The 22,821-nt window shown below is 54.6% G+C and overlaps 1 protein-coding gene across 2 annotated transcripts; it reads right to left on the bottom strand.

The window, feature by feature from the left end:
• Positions 1-1,783: 1,783 nt before the first annotated feature.
• On the bottom strand, positions 1,784-21,682 carry gnb2 (guanine nucleotide binding protein (G protein), beta polypeptide 2). 2 transcript variants are annotated; one of them, XM_069186732.1, is made up of 10 exons: positions 21,529-21,682; positions 10,666-10,769; positions 9,097-9,135; positions 8,818-8,924; positions 8,493-8,556; positions 7,894-8,056; positions 5,226-5,292; positions 3,997-4,198; positions 3,246-3,462; positions 1,784-2,682 (listed from the first exon to the last, which is right to left on the bottom strand). In XM_069186732.1, the coding sequence occupies exons 2-10, from the start codon at positions 10,720-10,722 to the stop codon at positions 2,576-2,578; spliced, it is 1,023 nt and encodes a 340-aa protein (XP_069042833.1). In that variant the 5' UTR covers positions 10,723-10,769; positions 21,529-21,682; the 3' UTR covers positions 1,784-2,575. The 2 variants fall into 2 exon arrangements, with proteins under 2 accessions (XP_069042833.1, XP_069042832.1); XM_069186731.1 differs by lacking the exon at positions 21,529-21,682 and adding an exon at positions 15,830-16,616.
• Positions 21,683-22,821: the final 1,139 nt, after the last annotated feature.

Raw genomic sequence — 22,821 nt, forward strand, 5'->3', positions numbered from 1 at the left:
AATAAAGATTTATTTGGGATAATTCTAGCTATTGGCCTTTTTATCCATTTCAGATAGGTAGAAAGTGATCGCTAGACACAGATACAGCAGTTTTTATTCTCAATACAAGTCATATCTATACTATTATTAGTACATTCAAGATATGTTTTAGGTCTTCTTAATTGGTTTCTGCTTTTTAAGGAGAGTAGCTGATTCAAAATCACTCAATTCAATTTTTTCAGTGAATAAATAGTTTGTCCTGGAACGCCGCTTCTCGCCACTAGGAGGCAGTCTCGGACCAACGAGCTCAGTGCTCAGCCTCATCATCACCATAAGCTTTTTTATAGCGCCTTTAAAAGTAAACAATAAACTTTAAAAAAACAGTTATAAGGATAGCAAATTACAAAGCAAACCCATATAAAAAGACAATTAGAAGTGCAGCAAAAGGTAGAAAATGGAGCAGACACGTAAAAGCCCTTCTGAAGAAGGTTTTGAGTCTGGCTGTGAAGCGACTCTGATGTTTTATATTTTGAGGGCTAGACCTCCAGAGTTTTGGGGCACTGCAAGAGAGGGCCCAGTCACCCACAGAGTGGAGGTGATCCAGGGGCACACACAGTAGGCCAGAGCTGCGCCGCGGGGGGTAGGGTGGCAATGAGTCATACAGGTGCTGCAGAGCCTGACAGGAGAGCTGGAGGACTCTGACTCTGTGATCGGATCGACTTCGGTCTCTTACCTGTCCAACTCCTGCAGACCGTCACGCAAGAACCTCCTGTTTTAAGCTTTTAGAGGCGGGAGGGGAGGGGGAATGAAATTGACCTTGTGTGTCAGACCCTGTGTTGGAGAGCTGTGCTGCTCACGTGTGCAGTTTCCTGGTCTGAGAGTGTCTCTCGGCTCAGCTTGCTGGGTTGTGCAACAGCCTGGATATCCTTCGGTTCGTGGGAATGGGCACCTGCTCATCCCTCTTTCTCCCCGAAACACAACCTCGCAACCCAGCTTCCCGACCCTACAGTCTCTTCCCCTGGCTCTCATCTTCCTGGCCTTCCAGGAGTGACCCCAGGGCATCGGCTTCGACTGCATGACACCCGCCACCCTCTATGTAAAGCAGGGGCCCCTGTCCTGGGTCTTGAGCAGACTCCCTTGGAGTTTATTCCTCTGGCATCTGGTTCATGCTTCACCGTGGACTCTGAAGGTTGGCTTCGGCAGCAAACTGGGAGGATCTGAAAGGCCTGCAGTCAGTCTCCTCTGTCGGGCGCAGGGCTTCTTCATTAACAGCAGCTGGAGATGTTCGGGTCTGACCTGGGCCTGCCTCGATGCCCAGAACCGTTTGCGGCAAAGAAACTACTCTGGCGCCGAGCTCGGCCCGAGCTGATCGACATTCACATCCCCACAACTCACAGCCGCGGCTGACTCTTACACAGACAGGAAACACCTGATAGGTGATTATAGATAGGTGTGAATATACAGCACATACACACAGGTATTCGCTGTCAGTACCCTCCGTTGTCACCATCATCATCATCACTCGTCTACTGGAGAAAGGACTTTCCAGTAGACATCAGACCGCTGTCCTCTTGTTGACTGGCCAGTGCGGTCAGCTGTCTAACAGAAGGTGCCAACACCACCCGTGTCCACCAGAGGGCAGTAACACCAGCAGCACACACATGTATTGCCTCTCCCATCAGCCAGAGGGCGCTAACATCACCAACACACATACAACGCTTTTCACATCCACCAGAGGGCGCTAACATCGACGACACATCCACACCGCCTTTCTCATTCAAGGGCACGTCTCTCTGAAAACCGGTTTCTATTCAGATTTCATTTTATTTATTTTTTTCATTTAAAAGTGATCCGAGGCACACAGGAAACAGGAATAAAATACCATTAAAAAAGAAAAAAAACATCTAAAAACAAAAAAATGATTATATATATATAAAACCATAAACAACAAAAAGAATTCAAAACGGGACAAACTGATTAGCTAAGCTGTAGACACAACCAGCTCGAGCTCAAGTTACCCTCGCTGTCCGTCCCCGGCCTGTTCACCCCTCCTCTTCCTCACCCCTCCCTCAGGGGAGCCCGGAGCCCCGAACTGTCTCCCTGCTGCGCTGAGTGCCCGAACCTGGGGTCTCCGATCCCCCCCCCCCGTCGGAGTGTCCAGAGGAACGGGGACACGGTCTGAAACCTCGTCCCGTCCTCTGAAAGCCGGAGCATCGCCGAGGGGGGCGCAGAGAGAGGGAGGAAGAGGGGGAGGGAGACCGGAGGTGCTGTTTGTCTCCGTCTGTCCCTCCCTCTCCCCTGAGACAGCCCAGGGGTGCTCCCGGTGACCCCAGACTGGCCCGCACGGGTCAGCGTGGGGCGCAACCGCCCTCTCGGCCCAGAACCAGACTGGGCCATGTTCACTGTAGGCGGGCCGTCGGCGCCAGGGCTAGAGAGCCCCCCCACGCTGACCAGGCCCCGGGAGAGGAAGGGGTCCCGAACGTGCCTGCCCTGTGTTAGTTGTGCGTTGGCGTACGGTGTTCCTTGTGAGTGCTGTGGAGTGTCTGGCCTTGCCCCCGCCCCTGTCTCCCCCCCACCCCCTCGCTGGCGCCCCCTTTCAGTTCCAGATTTTAAGGAAGCTATCCCATGATCCCGTGCAGACCGCCATGCCGTCAGTGGTCACCCCGAGGCAGCTGACCCTGTTGTCGTGACCCGCGAGGACACCTGAGACACAGACACAAGGAGAGGGAGAGAGAGGTCAGTGCAGACACTCAGGTGGACACCTGGAGTGGACCAGACTGCTGGGCAGGGGGAGTCTGGTGACAGTGTGAATCCTGGAGTGGACCAGACTGCTGTGCAGGGGGAGTCTGGTGACAGTGTGAATCCTGGAGTGGACCAGACTGCTGGGCAGGGGGAGTCTGGTGACAGTGTGAATCCTGGAGTGGACCAGACTGCTGTGCAGGGGGAGTCTGGTGACAGTGTGAATCCTGGAGTGGACCAGACTGCTGTGCAGGGGGAGTCTGGTGACAGTGTGAATCCTGGAGTGGACCAGACTGCTGTGCAGGGGGAGTCTGGTGACAGTGTGAATCCTGGAGTGGACCAGACTGCTGTGCAGGGGGAGTCTGGTGACAGTGTGAATCCTGGAGTGGACCAGACTGCTGTGCAGGGGGAGTCTGGTGACAGTGTGAATCCTGGAGTGGATCAGACTGCTGGGCAGGGGGAGTGTTCTCTATAGTGAGTCAGTGTGGTACATCAGTGTGTACGTTGTGCTTTCGGCCGTTCCTCACCCGCGCGATCCCCCTTCATGGAGTCCCAGATGTTGCAGTTGAAGTCGTCGTATCCCGCCAGGAGCAGCCGGCCGCTGCGAGAGAAGGCGACGGATGTGATTCCACAGATGATGTTGTCGTGCGAGTAGAGACCCAGCTCCTGGTCGGCCCGTAAGTCAAAAAGGCGACATGTAGCGTCGTCACTGCCTGTTGCAAATGCACTGCCATTGGGAAAGAACTGAAAGAGAGAGAGAGGGGTTAATACAGACACACTGGACACTACAGTCCATTACAGACACTACAGTCCATTACACTAATACAGACACACTGGACACTACAGTCCATTAACACTGCACTGAGAGAGAGGGGTTAATACAGACACACTGGACACTACAGTCCATTAACACTGCACTGAGAGAGAGGGGTTCATACAGACACACTGGCCACTACAGCACATTAACACTGCACTGAGAGAGAGGGGTTAATACAGACACACTGGACACTACAGTCCATTAACACTGCACTGAGAGAGAGGGGTTAATACAGACACACTGGCCACTACAGTACATTAACACTGCACTGAGAGAGAGGGGTTAATACAGACACACTGGACACTACAGTCCATTAACACTGCACTGAGAGAGAAAGGAAGGTAAGAGGCCACTGAAGTTTCAGGAAGACAATCAGATCTGAGAACTGTCTACATCTGTAAGAGAGACTGACAGATGAACCGCTACTGGATAAGTCACAAGACGGTCAAACAGGTACTCACACAGACAGCATTGATGTCGGACTCGTGTCCAATGAAAGTTTGTCGGCACATGCTGTCCCGGATGTCCCAGAGCTTGACGGAGGCATCACATGCACCCGACACAAAACAGCGTGAATCCGGAGAAAGAGACAAGCTCATCACATCCCCACTGTGTCCGGAAAATACTGTCGTCTGCTGGCCTGTTTCTATATCCCAAAGAGCACTGAGAGAGAGAAGGGGGTTAATACAGGCACACTGGACACTACAGTACATAAACACTGCACTGAGAGAGAGAGGGGTTAATACAGACACACTGGACACTACAGTCCATTAACACTGCACTGAGAGAGAGGGGTTAATACAGACACACTGGACACTACAGTCCATTAACACTGCACTGAGAGAGAGGGGTTAATACAGGCACACTGGACACTACAGTACATTAACACTGCACTGAGAGAGAGAGGGGTTAATACAGACACACTGGACACTACAGTCCATTAAAGAGCAACTGCAATCCTTCTTTTATATTTTGGGGTTATAAAGAATCATCATGGATGAGTGCATTTCAACCCACAATAAAACTAAAATGTACACAGTAACTTGTAAAAGCCTCCAATTTACATCACAAAACAGACTTAATTTCCAGGTATGCACAGCCCCTACTCTGCATTTCAGAACAGGGCAACTCAACTGCTGGGGAGGTGAAGTGGCCTTATAACATTGTAAACAGGCAGGCTTGTGAATCCACCCCTTTTAATCCAACAGAAATACTGCTCTCTACTTCGAGAAAGTTTTGCCTGTAAGTAGCCTGTAAATACTACTTACAGTACCTGTTAACTCTGCATGCAGAGCACATAGGAACATGTCTGCTGCACAACCTGTACTTATTCGCTCACACATCACAGGCCACGAGTCCTGACAGTGACTAGCGAGCAGGAAGGGCCGCATCACGCCGCAGTTCATGGGAACTCTCGCTCTTGCGCATGGAGAGACCAGGGCTTGTGACGACATGACGACTATCCAGTACTTTCACAAAGTTCACGATTTTGTGCTTAATTCAAAATTTGTCAAGCTTTTCTATACCGTCAATGAATTTATTTTGTTACTGAGATTCAATAAATCATCTGAGAAATTGGGACTGCAGTTCCCCTTCAACAGCAGTATGCAGTGAGAGAGAGAGGACTCGAAGGGCTTTAGGACGGCCAAGGTGAGGAAGTAAGAGGCTGAGCTCGCATGTGAACACTCACCAGGTCGTGTCTCCTGAACTCGTAATGATCTGATTGTCGTCTAAGAAACGGCAACAGGACAGATACCCTGTAGGACAGACAGATCATGTCAGGGCGCTCTCTCCCCCCACAGGGAAAGAATGTGAAATGCCAGAATAATAAAACACTTTATCCAGAGTGTCTGGCAAAAACAGAGACTAAACCTGAGACCCTGGTAACACATTCAACTTGAAGTGCTGAGTCTCTGTCAGCTTCCTCTCCTCCTTCCCAATGTCTTCTCTTCCTCCTCTACCTTCTCTTGTCTCCTCCTAATTTACTGTTTACTCTGCTTGCTACACCGACACCTGCTCCTCCTGCTGCACTGACACCTGCTCCTCCTGCTGCACTGACACCTGCTCCTCCTGCTGCACTGACACCTGCTCCTCCTGCTGCACTGACACCTGCTCCTCCTGCTGCACTGACACCTGCTCCTCCTGCTGCACGGACACCTGCTCCTCCTGCTGCACTGACACCTGCTCCTCCTGCTGCACTGACACCTGCTCCTCCTGCTGCACGGACACCTGCTGCACTGACACCTGCTCCTCCTGCTGCACCGACACCTGCTCCTCCTGCTGCACCGACACCTGCTCCTCCTGCTGCACCGACACCTGCTGCACTGACACCTGCTCCTCCTGCTGCACTGACACCTGCTCCTCCTGCTGCCCCGACACCTGCTCCTCCTGCTGCACCGACACCTGCTCCTCCTGCTGCACCGACACCTGCTCCTCCTGCTGCACCGACACCTGCTCCTCCTGCTGCACCGACACCTGCACCTCCTGCTGCACCGACACCTGCACCTCCTGCTGCACCGACACCTGCACCTCCTGCTGCACTGACACCTGCTCCTCCTGCTGCACCGACACCTGCTCCTCCTGCTGCACCGACACCTGCTGCACTGACACCTGCTCCTCCTGCTGCACTGACACCTGCTCCTCCTGCTGCACCGACACCTGCTGCACTGACACCTGCTCCTCCTGCTGCACCGACACCTGCTCCTCCTGCTGCACCGACACCTGCTGCACTGACACCTGCTCCTCCTGCTGCACCGACACCTGCTCCTCCTGCTGCACTGACACCTGCTCCTCCTGCTGCACCGACACCTGCTCCTCCTGCTGCACCGACACCTGCTCCTCCTGCTGCACTGACACCTGCTGCACCGACACCTGCTCCTCCTGCTGCACCGACACCTGCTCCTCCTGCTGCACCGACACCTGCTCCTCCTGCTGCACCAACACCTGCTCCTCCTGCTGCACCGACACCTGCTCCTCCTGCTGCACTGACACCTGCTCCTCCTGCTGCACCGACACCTGCTCCTCCTGCTGCACTGACACCTGCTCCTCCTGCTGCACTGACACCTGCTCCTCCTGCTGCACCGACACCTGCTGCACTGACACCTGCTCCTCCTGCTGCACCGACACCTGCTCCTCCTGCTGCACCGACACCTGCTCCTCCTGCTGCACCGACACCTGCTCCTCCTGCTGCACCGACACCTGCTCCTCCTGCTGCACCGACACCTGCTCCTCCTGCTGCACCGACACCTGCTGCACTGACACCTGCTCCTCCTGCTGCACTGACACCTGCTCCTCCTGCTGCACCGACACCTGCTCCTCCTGCTGCACTGACACCTGCTCCTCCTGCTGCACTGACACCTGCTCCTCCTGCTGCACCGACACCTGCTGCACTGACACCTGCTCCTCCTGCTGCACTGACACCTGCTCCTCCTGCTGCACCGACACCTGCTCCTCCTGCTGCACCGACACCTGCTCCTCCTGCTGCACCGACACCTGCTCCTCCTGCTGCACTGACACCTGCTGCACTCCTCCTCCTGCTGCACCGACACCTGCTGCACTGACACCTGCTCCTCCTGCTGGACTGACACCTGCTCCTCCTGCTGCACTGACACCTGCTCCTCCTGCTGCACCGACACCTGCTCCTCCTGCTGCACCGACACCTGCTCCTCCTGCTGCACTGACACCTGCTCCTCCTGCTGCACCGACACCTGCTCCTCCTGCTGCACTGACACCTGCTCCTCCTGCTGCACTGACACCTGCTCCTCCTGCTGCACTGACACCTGCTGCACTGACACCTGCTCCTCCTACTGGACCGACACCTGCTCCTCCTGCTGCACCGACACCTGCTCCTCCTGCTGGACCGACACCTGCTCCTCCTGCTGCACTGACACCTGCTCCTCCTGCTGCACTGACACCTGCTCCTCCTGCTGCACCGACACCTGCTCCTCCTGCTGCACTGACACCTGCTCCTCCTGCTGCACTGACACCTGCTCCTCCTGCTGCACTGACACCTGCTCCTCCTGCTGCACCGACACCTGCTACTAGTGTTGCTGTTACTATGGTTAATAGTTCTGCAGTTCTTTCCTACAACTATTACTACTGCCATTACAAGTGCAGCTCCTGCTGCTGTAGCTGCAGTGTACTGTGCAGCTGTGATGCTCCAGTCTCCTCAGACTCTCTGCCTCCCTCTCCCAGTAGACAAAGACACAAGAAGCTCCACTATTAATTACAGAGGACTGTAATTAACAGACCTGTGTGCTAATTAGAGGAACAGATCCATCCACTGAGACACAAAGCCTGAACGCCTCCGAGCCCCACTACCAGCAGCCAGCTGGGATCTGCTCACGGTTCAGGTGTACCTGTGTGCCCAGGTAACTCTCGGCTCACTCGCACGTTGCCCTCGCGCGTCTTCAAGCTGTAGATGGAGCAGATGTTGTCCAGGCCGCCGCACGCCACGTAGTTCCCCGAGGGAGCGTAGGCACATGTCATCACCCAGGAGGACCGGAGAGGGATCGCATGCATCTGTACAGGGCCGGAGGACGCAGGGACAGACGGGGACAGAGACAGACATGCAGACAGACAGGGAGATAGAGACAGACAGGACAATACAGACACACAGGGGCACAGAGACAGACGGCACAACACAGAGACAGACAGGACAACACAGACACACAAGGGGACAGAGACAGAAACACAGACAGGACAACACAAACACACAGGGGACACAGAGACAAACACAAAGTCAGACAGGGGGACACAGAGGGTGACAGACAGACAAGGGGACAGAGAGACACAAAGATAGACAGGGACCACGAGAGAGACACAGGCACACAGAGACAGATGGCGAAGGGGACAGGAGGACCAAAACAAGAAAAAGGTTAATTGTTTTTCAGTTTTAAAGAATTACTCATTATTCCTGAAAGACAGAATCTACAGAAACAGGAAATCAGGAGCTTACCTTGTTAGTGGTGTAGCTGTCCCAGATGATTAATTTTCCATCCTGGGAGGCACTCACAAGCAGCCTGGGAAGGGAGATATGTTATCAGAGATCATATAGGAGCACACGCGTTACGACTACAGGACAAGAGCATGGCTCTTCTAGTGTATGAAGACTAGTTAAATGATGTACACCTAGGCCATGTGTCCAGCTAGGTGTAACACATGGCAGGTATCAGGTGTGAACACAGTAATCACGTGGACCTGAAGCCCCAGTGCACGTCTCTGATCTAGGACAGGTGTCCAGTTTACTTCACACAGGTCACAGGTGTGAACACAGTCATCACCTGGAATCGGTACCCCAGTGCATGGCGTAGATCTTGGCCAGGTGCCCTCTCAAGGTACGCCGCGTCCTCATCTGGATCCTGCCCACAGGGTCGAGCCCGGCCGTGATCTGAGAGACAGGCAGAGGGGTGAACAGAACTGAACCTCTTCAGCCTTCGACACAGGAGCCAGTGAAAGACACAGGAGGAGGGGGGCAGGTAGTCCAGCTCAATGTGGCCAACAGGGCGGGGCAGAGGCACAGGGAGAGGGAGAGGGGAGTGAGTGTGTGTGTGAAAACTCACCTGTGTAAGTGTCGAGTCTCCACATGCTTTCCTGGCATCCTGAAAAAACAGCCAGGACACTGAGTGAGAACTATCCCTCCCCTCACTCTCACCCAACCCCCATCACTCTCACTCCAACCCTCATCCATCTCTCCACCCTCTTCCTCTCCTCCTCCCTCTTCTTCTGCCTCCTCCTAATTTACTATCCTCTCCTCACAATCCCCTTGGCCCCACCTGTCCCTCCCTCCACTCTCCTCTCTCCCTCCCACTCTCCTCCCCTCACCCCTCTCTGCTCCCTCCTTAACCTCTTCCCTGTCCCCTACCCCCTCCCCTCTCCCCTGTCCACTGTCCCCACTCCCTTCCTCCCCTCTCCCCTGTCCACTGTCCCCACTCCCTTCCTCCCCTCTCCCCTGTCCACTGTCCCCACTCCCTTCCTCCCCTCTCCCCTGTCCACTGTCCCCACTCCCTTCCCCCCCTGTCCACTGTCCCCACTCCCTTCCTCCCCTCTCCCCTGTCCACTGTCCCCACTCCCTTCCTCCCCTCTCCCCTGTCCCCACTCCCTTCCTCCCCTCTCCCCTGTCCACTGTCCCCACTCCCTTCCTCCCCTGTCCACTGTCCCCACTCCCTTCCTCCCCTGTCCACTGTCCCCACTCCCTTCCTCCCCTGTCCACTGTCCCCACTCCCTTCCTCCCCTCTCCCCTGTCCACTGTCCCCACTCCCTTCCTCCCCTCCCCCCTGTCCACTGTCCCCACTCCCTTCCTCCCTGTCCACTGTCCCCACTCCCTTCCTCCCCTGTCCACTGTCCCCACTCCCTTCCTCCCTGTCCACTGTCCCCACTCCCTTCCTCCCCTGTCCACTGTCCCCACTCCCTTCCTCCCCTCCCCCCTGTCCACTGTCCCCACTCCCTTCCTCCCTGTCCACTGTCCCCACTCCTTTCCTCCCCTCTCCCCTGTCCACTGTCCCCACTCCCTTCCTCCCCTCTCCCCTGTCCACTGTCCCCACTCCCTTCCTCCCCTGTCCACTGTCCCCACTCCCTTCCTCCCCTGTCCACTGTCCCCACTCCCTTCCTCCCCTCTCCCCTGTCCACTGTCCCCACTCCCTTCCTCCCCTCCCCCCTGTCCACTGTCCCCACTCCCTTCCTCCCTGTCCACTGTCCCCACTCCCTTCCTCCCCTGTCCACTGTCCCCACTCCCTTCCTCCCCTCCCCCCTGTCCACTGTCCCCACTCCCTTCCTCCCCTGTCCACTGTCCCCACTCCCTTCCTCCCCTCTCCCCTGTCCACTGTCCCCACTCCCTTCCTCCCCTCCCCCCTGTCCACTGTCCCCACTCCCTTCCTCCCCTGTCCACTGTCCCCACTCCCTTCCTCCCCTCCCCCCTGTCCACTGTCCCCACTCCCTTCCTCCCCTGTCCACTGTCCCCACTCCCTTCCTCCCCTCTCCCCTGTCCACTGTCCCCACTCCCTTCCTCCCCTCCCCCCTGTCCACTGTCCCCACTCCCTTCCTCCCCTGTCCACTGTCCCCACTCCCTTCCTCCCCTCCCCCCTGTCCACTGTCCCCACTCCCTTCCTCCCCTCTCCCGTTCCTTCTCTCACTCTGATTTGGTTCCTCAATTGCTCCGCCTCCTGGCGCAGTTGTTCCAGCTCACTCATTGTTGATCTACTGTCCAAGTGCCTTTGCAGCCCAAGCAATCAGCAAACTAGAAAACAGAACACATGGGGCAGGGGGGCAGTTGAAATTAACTGTTTCATCATCCTCAGATCTGTAGAGACTGTAAAGACACTCAGTCCAGCTCATCTGTATCTTCAGATTCACACTCATCACCATCAGATCTGTAGAGACTGTAAAGACTTACTAGCTCTCAAACACAGCAGAACGTTAACCTAATCTCTAATCCTAATCTCATTGCAGATCACAGGCATGACTGTGAATAACAGTCAGGATTATATTCTTCAACAGATTACAGCAGATTAAATATTAATAACACTTAGTCAGACAGAAGAAGCTTTTATTAAATAAAGGAACATATGGAGGCCAGGTGGAGGTGAGCTGGGGCAGCAGCAGCTGTAGCTCCACTGATACTGACCCAGAGCCAGACAGCCAATAGTCAAACAGGCACACAGACTGACACACAGGCACACAGACTGATAGATACAGACTGACACACAGACTGACACACAGGCACACAGACTGACAGATACAGACTGGCACACAGACTGACACACAGGCACACAGACTGACACACAGGCACACAGACTGATAGATACAGACTGACACACAGGCACACAGACTGACAGATACAGACTGGCACACAGACTGACACACAGGCACACAGACTGACACACAGGCACACAGACTGATAGATACAGACTGACACACAGGCACACAGACTGACAGATACAGACTGGCACACAGACTGACACACAGGCACACAGAATGACACACAGGCACACAGACTGACAGATACACACAGGCACACAGAGTGACAGATACAGACACACAGGCACACAGAGTGACACACAGATACAGACTGACACACAGGCACACAGAGTGACACACAGGCACACAGACTGACAGATACAGACTGACACACAGGCACACAGACTGACACACAGGCACACAGACGGACAGATACAGACACACAGACTGACAGATACAGACACACAGGCACACAGATACAGACACACAGGCACACAGAGTGACACACAGATACAGACTGACACACAGGCACACAGATACAGACACACAGGCACACAGAGTGACAGATACAGACTGACACACAGGCACACAGAGTGACAGACAGATACAGACTGACACACAGGCACACAGATACAGGCACACAGGCATACAGATACAGGCACACAGAGTGACACACAGATACAGACTGACACACGCTCAGCTCATTTGCAGGAGATCTGCACACCCTGCTCCTCTAGCGGTAAAAGGGCTTTTCTGCTTTGCCTAAACCATCCTGTTCACCCCCAGGACATCGCAAAGGAGCTTTTACACTGCAGAGAGCAGAACAGCTCCTGTTGATCTGCTTCTGCCTGCTGGTCCCCAGGTCTGCCTCCAGCAGAGAGGTTTCAGATCTGCTCAGGTGTCTCGAATTTAAGAGCCCCCCCCCCCCTTCCCCTCCCTCCCAGCACTGGGAAGCAATTAGCTGCATCCTTGTTCCCCGAGGGACTCCTCTAACAGCCGGACCAGAGCACTAATGGAGGGTGGCAGGGGAGACATTAGGCAGCAGAATAAAATCCCAATAGGTGGCAGGCTTGGCAACAGAGGGCGCCGAGGGAGAGGCTGCATCCCAGTAAAAAAATGCCTGAATCTCATCGTTGGGCTCTTCTTCCTACATTTCATCACATCTGCGCATCCCTGTCCGTCTCGGGTGCTGTGGGTCACCTGCGGGGACATCCCACCTGTTTCAGAACAGCTCTTGAGAGCTGCCCACCTCTGTCTGAAACAAGGCCGCCTGCTTCCCTTGGCAAGTACTGTCATTCCAGAGGTCCTCTCTGGTCAGAGAGCCCCCACTTTGCCAGCTGGGACCTGTCATCTGCCTGAATCAAAGCTGCACCCTAGTCCAGAAGGCCTTGAGATCATCGTTAGGCTCTTCGTCACCTGTGGCTTTATCGAATATGTGCATATGGCCGGGTTCCGGGGCAACGGGGGCGCTGTGCTGGGGGGAACTGGGGTCTCAGTGGAACAGTGGCAGCTCCTGCAGGCAAACGGTCTCGCCAGAAGCTGAAAGGACAGCCCTGCCCTCTCCCTGTCCCACTATGGGATTGTGCCCCCTGCAGTCAGGCAGGTTGCATGACACTGTCCCAGCTGTCCCTACTGCTGCCCCAGCTGTCCCTAATGCTGCTCCAGCTGTTGACACTGATGTCCCTACTGCTGCCCCAGCTGTCCCTACTGCTGCTCCAGCTGTTGATACAGCTGTCCCCACTGCTGCCCCAGCTGTCCCTACTGCTGCCCCAGCTGTTGACACTGATGTCCCTGCTGCTGCCCCAGCTGTCCATACTGCTGCTCCAGCTGTTGATACAGCTGTCCCTACTGCTGCCCCAGCTGTTGATACAGCTGTCCCCACTGCTGCCCCAGCTGTCCCTACGCCTGCCCCAGCTGTTGACACTGATGTCCCTGCTGCTGCCCCAGCTGTCCCTACTGCTACCCCAGCTGTTGATACAGCTGTCCCTACTGCTGCCCCAGCTGTTGACACTGATGTCCCTGCTGCTGCCCCAGCTGTCCCTACTGCTGCTCCAGCTGTTGACACTGATGTCCCTACTCCTGCTCCAGCTGTTGATACAGCTGTCCCTGCTGCCCCAGCTGTCCCTACTGCTACCCCAGCTGTTGATACAGCTGTCCCCACTGCTGCCCCAGCTGTTGATACAGCTGTCCCCACTGCTGCCCCAGCTGTTGACACTGGTGTCCCTACTGCTGCTCCAGGTGTTGATACAGCTGTCCATACTGCTGCCCCAGCTGTTGACACTGATGTCCCTGCTGCTGCCCCAGCTGTCCCTACTGCTGCTCCAGCTATTGACACTGATGTCCCTGCTGCTGCCCCAGCTGTTGACACTGATGTCCCTGCTGCTGCCCCAGCTGTCCCTACTGCTGCTCCAGCTATTGACACTGATGTCCATACTGCTGCCCCAGCTGTTGACACTGATGTCTCTGCTGCTGCCCCAGCTGTCCCTACTGCTGCCCCAGCTGTTGACACTGATGTCCCTGCTGCTGCCCCAGCTGTCCCTACTGCTGCCCCAGCTGTTGACACTGATGTCCCTACTGCTGCTCCAGCTGTTGATACAGCTGTCCCCACTGCTGCCCCAGCTGTCCCTACGCCTGCCCCAGCTGTTGACACTGATGTCCCTACTCCTGCTCCAGCTGTTGATACAGCTGTCCCTGCTGCCCCAGCTGTCCCTACTGCTGCCCCAGCTGTTGATACAGCTGCCCCTTCTGCTGCCCCAGCTGTCCCTACTGCTGCCCCAGCTGTTGATACAGCTGTCCCTACTGCTGCCCCAGCTGTTGACACTGATGTCCCTGCTGCTGCCCCAGCTGTCCCTACTGCTGCTCCAGCTATTGACACTGATGTCCCTGCTGCTGCCCCAGCTGTTGACACTGATGTCCCTGCTGCTGCCCCAGCTGTCCCTACTGCTGCTCCAGCTATTGACACTGATGTCCATACTGCTGCCCCAGCTGTTGACACTGATGTCCCTGCTGCTGCCCCAGCTGTCCCTACTGCTGCCCCAGCTGTTGACACTGATGTCCCTGCTGCTGCCCCAGCTGTCCCTACTGCTGCCCCAGCTGTTGACACTGATGTCCCTACTGCTGCTCCAGCTGTTGATACAGCTGTCCCCACTGCTGCCCCAGCTGTCCCTACGCCTGCCCCAGCTGTTGACACTGATGTCCCTACTCCTGCTCCAGCTGTTGATACAGCTGTCCCTGCTGCCCCAGCTGTCCCTACTGCTGCCCCAGCTGTTGATACAGCTGTCCCTACTGCTGCCCCAGCTGTTGATACAGCTGTCCCTACTGCTGCCCCAGCTGTCCCTACTGCTGCCCCAGCTGTTGATACAGCTGTCCCTACTGCTGCCCCAGCTGTCCCTACTGCTGCCCCAGCTGTTGATACAGCTGTCCCTACTGCTGCCCCAGCTGTCCCTACGCCTGCCCCAGCTGTCCCTACGCCTGCCCCAGCTGTTGATACAGCTGTCCCCACTGCTGCCCCAGCTGTCCCTACTGCTGCTCCAGCTGTTGATACAGCTGTCCATACTGCTGCCCCAGCTGTTGACACTGGTGTCCCCACTGCTGCCCCAGCTGTCCCTACTGCTGCTCCAGCTGTTGATACAGCTGTCCCCACTGCTGCCCCAGCTGTTGACACTGGTGTCCCTACTGCTGCTCCAGGTGTTGATACAGCTGTCCATACTGCTGCCCCAGCTGTTGACATTGATGTCCCTGCTGCTGCCCCAGCTGTCCCTACTGCTGCTCCAGCTATTGACACTGATGTCCCTGCTGCTTCCCCAGCTGTTGACACTGATGTCCCATCTGCTGCCCCAGCTGTCCCTACTGCTGCCCCAGCTGTTGACACTGATGTCCATACTGCTGCCCCAGCTGTTGACACTGATGTCCCTGCTGCTGCCCCAGCTGTCCCTATTGCTGCTCCGGCTGTTGACACTGCTGTCCCTACTCCTGCTCCAGCTGTTGACACTGCTGTCCCTACTCCTGCCCCAGCTGTCCATACTACTGCCCCAGCTGTTGATACAGCTGTCCCCACTGCTGCCCCAGCTGTTGACACTGCTGTCCCTACTGCTGCCCCAGCTGTTGACACTGGTGTCCCTACTGCTGCTCCAGCTGTTGACACAAATACTGCATTTCCTACTAAAGCCAGAATCACCGTTACAGCTGCAACTATTTTTGCTGCTACTGCTAATCACAAATGTGTTACAGACGCATGCACGATGAGCAGACGCAGGGGTACACAGTGTACAGACATGGACGAGTCGGGAAAGCGCGCTCAGACAGGGGCAGCGATCTAACAGCTCCCGTCCACGTCAGGCTGCGCGCCCGCTACTCGCTTTGAGCTTCAGCGGAAGGGAATGGAATCCGCCGCTTGCGCTACAAGTCGCCCAGACCTCCCCCCCTCCCCCTCGTCACCCGTGGCCGCGACGGCCGTGCGCTTCCCTGCCCGCCGGGCTCGGATGGGCTCGGCTGTGGGGGACGAGCTCTCGCTCGGCCGCCGCGGAGAGCGCGCCGGGCTCGCGGGAGGGGGACGCGTACCTCGCTCGTGGCTCTGTCTCGGCGCCAACGCTCGCGCGGGTGCTCTTCCAACACGCGAATCTCACACGATCACAAAAAAAAAATATTTTCTTCCGAGTTCCAAACGAGGGGGAAAAAAAATATTCAGCGTTTCCTTTCCAGGGTCGTTACGTCTGAGAGGTCTTCAGAAATCGTTTTCGCCCCTCTACTTGTCGGTTAAGGAGACAAAAAATAAATAAACCCTCATATTCCTCGTCTGGAGACAATCCGCTTTCTCTCCAAAATGTCTGGTTTTTTTAAGTTCTTCTTCCCAAAAGCAGAGGCGCTGGTGTCCGCATAAAACTCCCGTGTAACATTTAACGATACGTTTTGATTTTCGCTGTAGCTACACATACATCATGCTTTAGAAATCTTAATACTTATTTTAAAAGCGCTTCCTGTGTCGTTGCGGTTTTTCTAATGGTGTTTTGAAATGTAAAAAAAAAAATGTTTCTTTCGCTCGCCCGTTTCCCGTTTCCTCTCACTCTCCGCTCCCGCTACGCCCTCGGTCTTCTGGTACAAAAATGAATTATTAAATAAATTCCGGCCCACAGGAGAAGGAAAGACAAGGCTCACGGATTAAAGACAAAATACAGCTCGGAGCCTGAAACGACCTATCGTCGTGCCCTTTAGCTACAAAAAGAAAAAATATACTGATGTATAGATATCACATATTTATAAATATGTACACAAATGCTTAATCTTAATGATTAAAATCCCCCATTGTAAACCTATATACAGTGTGCAGACGTCGCTTCTCTCCGAAGCAAAGCTCAACCACACCCATTCAACGGGGACTGTACCATCTCTGGACACCGCTTCTTAAAGAGGGGGAAACAGCAATCACTTCAAAAGACAAGTCATATTTACTGTCCTTGTCGACCCACGCTAACGAAATTAGGCTTTCAAAATAGGTTTGAATTTCCAATGGGCGGGGGACTCGTTATTATATTTTATATGATTACGTGGATAGCGTCTATAAGGACTTATACTCCCCTCTCGCTTTCTCCCAAGTGACATAGGCCCATGTGTCTGCAGACCGGAGGCAGAGGTCATGTGACTGATCGCTACTGTACGAATTAACTCCTTTAAATTCGCAAATGTCAGTTTAAATGCATAGATGTAAATAGATTGATACTACTATATTATTATGGCCTGTATATATATATATTTCAAGCGTTTAAATAGACGTGCAACAAAATGTAGACACCGCTAAAGCCACTGCTGTCCCTCTCCTCTCACACTCCCCCCTAAATTCACCAGCACACACACACACTGTCACACCTGACTGTACTGTAGACACTGCTAGAGCCACTGCTGTCCCTCTCCTCTCACACTCACCCTGAATTCACCAGCACACACACACACTGTCACACCTGACTGTACTGTAGACACTGCTAGAGCCACTGCTGTCCCTCTCCTCTCACACTCCCCCTGAATTCACCAGCACACACACACTGTCACACCTGACTGTACTGTAGACACTGCTAGAGCCACTACTGTCCCTCTCCTCTCACACTCACCCTGATTTCACCAGCACACACACACTGTCACACCTGACTGTACTGGAGACACTGCTAGAGCCACTGCTGTCCCTCTCCTCTCACACTCACCCTGAATTCACCAGCACACACACACACTGTCACACCTGACTGTACTGTAGACACTGCTAGAGCCACTGCTGTCCCTCTCCTCTCACACTCACCCTGAATTCACCAGCACACACACACTGTCACACCTGACTGTACTGTAGACACTGCTGTCCTTCTCCTCTCACATTCACACTGAGACAGTGCAGTTATTCTGGTATAGTGAGCTTCCTAGTTATTCCAGGGATAAACCCCAGTGTAGGAGTTCTAGATCGGAGCACAGGGGCCCTGCCTTTCGGCTGGTGGTTGAAGCTCTCGTGCTGGCAGAGAGCAGGAAATCTCGTCAGGAAGAGAGGAGGGGCGGGGTTCAACGCAACAGGAAACAGGAAGTCCTTCCTTTCACCCATTCAACCAATGGCGGCCCCCAACTTCCTCCTCCCCTCACCACGAGGCAGGGGGGCAAAATGGGCTCTTAAAACAGACATAGAAAGAGGAGACCAGGAAACAAAGAGATTCTCTCGCAGACATCCTGGAGCTGCAGGGCCTGAGGTCATGATAGGGGCCCTGGCCATCCTTCAGCGGGACTTCTAGATGTGCTCCAAGAACGGTCAATGCCTCCAGAGGTGATGGAGTTACAGAGACTCCTGGGAGACCTGCCAGAGTGCGAGTAGCACAGGGAGAAACAGGCGAACTCCCAGCCTGAAGCGGGCGTCGCACTCAGACAGCCTCAGGGAACCACATCTCTTCAGTCTTTGGAGCCAAAGAGACGAAGACGTGAGAGCGTTCAGCCTGCAGGCCTGGAGGCCCTGGGGGCTGATGGGACAGGTGGGGGTGGCCTTAGAATATCCAGATGAGATCCAGTACAACCTCCCCAACTCTGCCATTGGGAGAGAGAACGGGAGAGAGATCAGGAAAGACATCGGGGGAGAGACACTGGGAGAGAGATTGAGAGAGAGAATGGGAGAGATCAGGGGAGAAAACAGGAGAGACATTGGAAGAGACATCGGGGGAGAGATCAGGAGAGACACGGGGAGAGAGATTGAGAGAGAGAATGGGAGAGATCAGGAGAGGGATTGGGAGAGAGAACAGGAAAGACATTGGAAGAGACATCGGGAAAGAGATCGGGAGAGACATCGGGGGAGAGACATTGGAAGAGAGAGAACAAGAGAGAGGTCGTGAGAGAGTTCAGGGAGAGATTTTGGGAGAGATTGGGGGAGGATCATCAGGGGAGAGACATCAGGGGAGACACTGGGAGAGAGATTAGGAGAGAGATCAGGAAAGACATTGGGAGAGAGAGAACAGGAGAGAGATTGTGAGAGAGTTTGGGGAGAGATCGGTGGAGAGATCAGGGGAGAGATCAGGGGAGAGATCAGGGGAGAGATCGGGGAAGAGATCGGGGAAGAGATCGGGGAAGAGATCGGGGAAGAGATCGGGGAAGAGATATTGGGAGAGATATTGGGAGAGAGAACGAACAGAGGAGCAGGACTGGGAAGCCTGGAGCTCCTCACTCCAGTGGCAAAACCCCTGTGATCCCTGGTGAATCTGGCAGGGATGTCCGGAGCAGGGATAACTCACACGTGCCGGAGTCATAGACAACCGGGATGCAAATTCCATAAAAGACTGAGAGACGGGTCAAGGTTTGGAGTCCGGAAGGACTCCCGCCTGAATCCAGGAGGGATTTTAGAGGAGATGCCGGAGCATCAGCAACAAATGGCAACGTCTCTCGAACAGAGAGGAGGGGAGGCTTTGTACCCGGACCGAAACACAGCAGGGCACAGGGACAGATAAATCGTACTGAACGGCCAATCGAGTGTTTCAGTCACAGCAGATCTGTCGTCACCCGCTGGGCCCACAGGACGAGGAGTGAGGAGTGACCAGGGGGCAGTTGCAGAGGTGCATATGGGGGCAGAAAGACATGTGCGAGGGAGAGAAGGCAAAGAAGTGTAGTATTTCTCACTTCTTAGGTGAGAAAATGAGCCCCGAAACAAAATTACCTGCAGCTGAGGCCGACTGAGGCCGGCTGTGCCCGGCTGTGCCCAGCTGCTGTCATTCCTCCCAAATGTCCGTCAGCAACTTTATATCAATGGATCATCACACACAGAAAGAGGCACACAGGCCTCTATATCCCACTGGAGCGCTCAGCTGCAGCCGGCTGGCATGAGTGAGCGTTCAGTAAACTCAGAGGAGGCATCACTGCCACGCCAGTGCAGTTCGACACACAGGACCTACTAACTCAGACGGCGAGCCGCTGCATTTCTGATACGGGGGGGGGGCTTCATGACCACTGCTGTATATGACCTGCCTCTTTGTGTGCATGGCTCCATGAACCATCGCCTCTCCTCTTCAGTTGAGGGGGGCTGGGAAGGGATGAGAAGACCATGTGCAACTGCAGACGGGAGGTAGCTCCTATATTTTCAGAAGCAGCACACTCCTCCCCCCTCCCCCCCCCCCTGCCTGTTCAGTAATGGTATGGCCCACCTGCCAAGTTCTCCAGGCTGCCTCATTAGGGAGTGTAGTAACGGAGGCTGGGTTGCTTAGCAACAGCCTTAGCGATGGTTCTAGGCTGGATGGATGGGCAGAGGCTGATGGAAGGAGAGAGAATCAGTCCAACACACACACACACTCAAGCCCACAGACATGCACACGCACAGACATACACAAGTGCACAGATACACAAATGCAAGCACCGATGCACTTACAGACATGGTAACACACAATGACACAGAAACACAAATTCCAATACACCTCTCTCTCAGTCTACACAGCCTCGCGTATACAGAGAGCATAATGTCCAGAGCACAAAAGAGAAGGAAGAGGTATCACAGAGCAGCCTTCCAGAAATATGCAGGATTCCTTCTCTGCAGGGGGCGCTATAATCGATTTCCAATTCACCCCATCCCACCTCACCCGTTTCCAAAGCTGTGGCCCTTCGATAAAGGGTCAGACAGCCTTGTCAACCACTGCTCCTCACCCTGCCCCCTACAGGAAAGACAGAGAACAACCCATTGTGTGCACTCTGTGAGACATCTGCCTCCCGTCACACTGACACAGACACACACTGACACAGAGAGGTGCACACACACTGACTCACAGACACACACTGACACAGAGAGGTGCACACACACTGACTCACAGACACACACTGACGCAGACACACACTGACACTGATATCCACACTAACACAGTGACATGGGTATCAACACACACTGACACAGAGACCAACACAGACACAGAGACACACACACTCACACGCAGATACATGCATACACTCACAAATAGATACACACACACACTGACACAGGGACAAACACTCACACACAGATACATGCATACACTGACAAGTATGACAAATAAATACACACTGACACAGATATATACATGATCACAGTGACACAGACTGACATGGACACTGTACATGTACACAAAGATTCAAACACACACTGATACACAGATACCATGCATACACACACATAGATGCATGCACACACACTGACACACATTCACACACACACACTGACACACTGATACCATGCACACACACACAGATTCACAGACACTGACACACTGATACCATGCACACATACACAGATTCACACACACACTGACACCATGCACACACAGAATTCACACACACTGACACACAGATACTGTACATGCACACACACTGCCGATCACTGGACCCTCAGTTGGAGCAGGAGGGACCCAGAGACACGATCTGCCCCAGCCCGTCAGGGATACTGATGCCCCGGAGCGAGAAAGCAGCCGGTCAGGCCGGGCCGGAGGCGAGGGGCACTCCAGCACAGCGTCGCCTTTTTAATCGGTGATGAAATAGCGGCGTATTTACGGGACTGCAGGACTGGGACACCCTGGCAGAAAATAATACACACCCACCCGAAAATAACCACCTGCCCAATTGCTCTCCTTATAATGAGCGCGATCCGGACACAGTCGGACTTTCCAATCCAGCCGGACGCCCACTCGTGAGCAGCAACTGACAGGTCTGCCCACGGAGACCGCGGCAGCACCCGTATCGATCCGCGAGTGACTGCGCTCCTCTCGTCATCTCGCTGCCCGGCGCCCGGCGTCTCTTACCTGATCCGCGCCCGTGCCTCTCTCCCTCTCTCACACACAGGGGGCCTTTCCCGGGACCGTCCACCCCAGGACAAGAGTGACCGATTCCCCCCCTCCTTCTCCTCCTCCCCGTCTCCTCTGGAGCGGGACCGGAAAAAAAAAACACCCACCGCGTCACCTGCCTCCGGCGCCGCAGGGGTTAAGTGTTCGCGGCTCCCCCTCTGCTCCACACCGCCCCCCTCTTCCCTTTTCCTCCTTGTCCGCCTCCTCTCGGAGTCTGCCAGGACACGCCCACCACGACCGCATTGTTCCAGACTGACAGGGGGAATTGTCCAATCAGAGGCAGAGATGACCACTGAGGGGACGGAATGCGGCTATCGACGTAGAATGTGCCAATGAACCACGCGATGATAAACCAAACTTACTCTGAGCCCATCATGGGGCTACAGTCCCAGTACAGGAGAACAGTCCTGTCACAATAGGAGCTACAGTCCCAGTACAGGAGAACAGTCCTGTTACAATAGGGGCTACAGTCCCAGTACAGGAGAACAGTCCTGTTACAATAGGAGCTACAGTCCAGTACAGGATAACAGTCCTGTTACAATAGGAGCTACAGTCCCAATACAGGAGAACAGTCCTGTTACAATAGGAGCTACAGTCCCAGTACAGGAGAACAGTCCCGTTACATAGGGGCTACAGTCCCAGTACAGGAGAACAGTCCCGTTACAATAGGGGCTACAGTCCCAGTACAGGAGAACAGTCCCGTTACAATAGAGGCTACAGTCCCAGTACAGGACAACAGTCCTGTTACAATAGGAGCTACAGTCCCAGTACAGGAGAACAGTCCTGTCACAATAAGGGCTACAGTCCCAGTACAGGAGAACACTCCCATTACAATAGGGGCTACAGTCCCAGTACAGGAGAACAGTCCCGTTACATAGGGGCTACAGTCCCAGTACAGGAGAACAGTCCTGTTACAATAGGGGCTACAGTCCCAGTACAGGAGAACAGTCCTGTTACAATAGGGGCTACAGTCCCAGTACAGGAGAACACTCCCGTTACAATAGGAGCTACAGTCCCAGTACAGGAGAACAGTCCCGTTACAATAGGAGCTACAGTCCCAGTACAGGAGAACAGTCCCGTTACAATAGGGGCTACAGTCCCAGTACAGGAGAACAGTCCTGTTACAATAGGAGCTACAGTCCCAGTGCAGGAGAACAGTCCCGTTACAATATGAGCTACAGTCCCAGTACAAGAGAACAGTCCTGTTACAATAGGAGCTACAGTCCCAGTACAGGAGAACAGTCCTGTTAC

Source organism: Lepisosteus oculatus, chromosome 3 (genome assembly GCF_040954835.1).
Source record: "Lepisosteus oculatus isolate fLepOcu1 chromosome 3, fLepOcu1.hap2, whole genome shotgun sequence".
NCBI classification, from domain to species: Eukaryota; Metazoa; Chordata; class Actinopteri; order Semionotiformes; family Lepisosteidae; genus Lepisosteus; species Lepisosteus oculatus.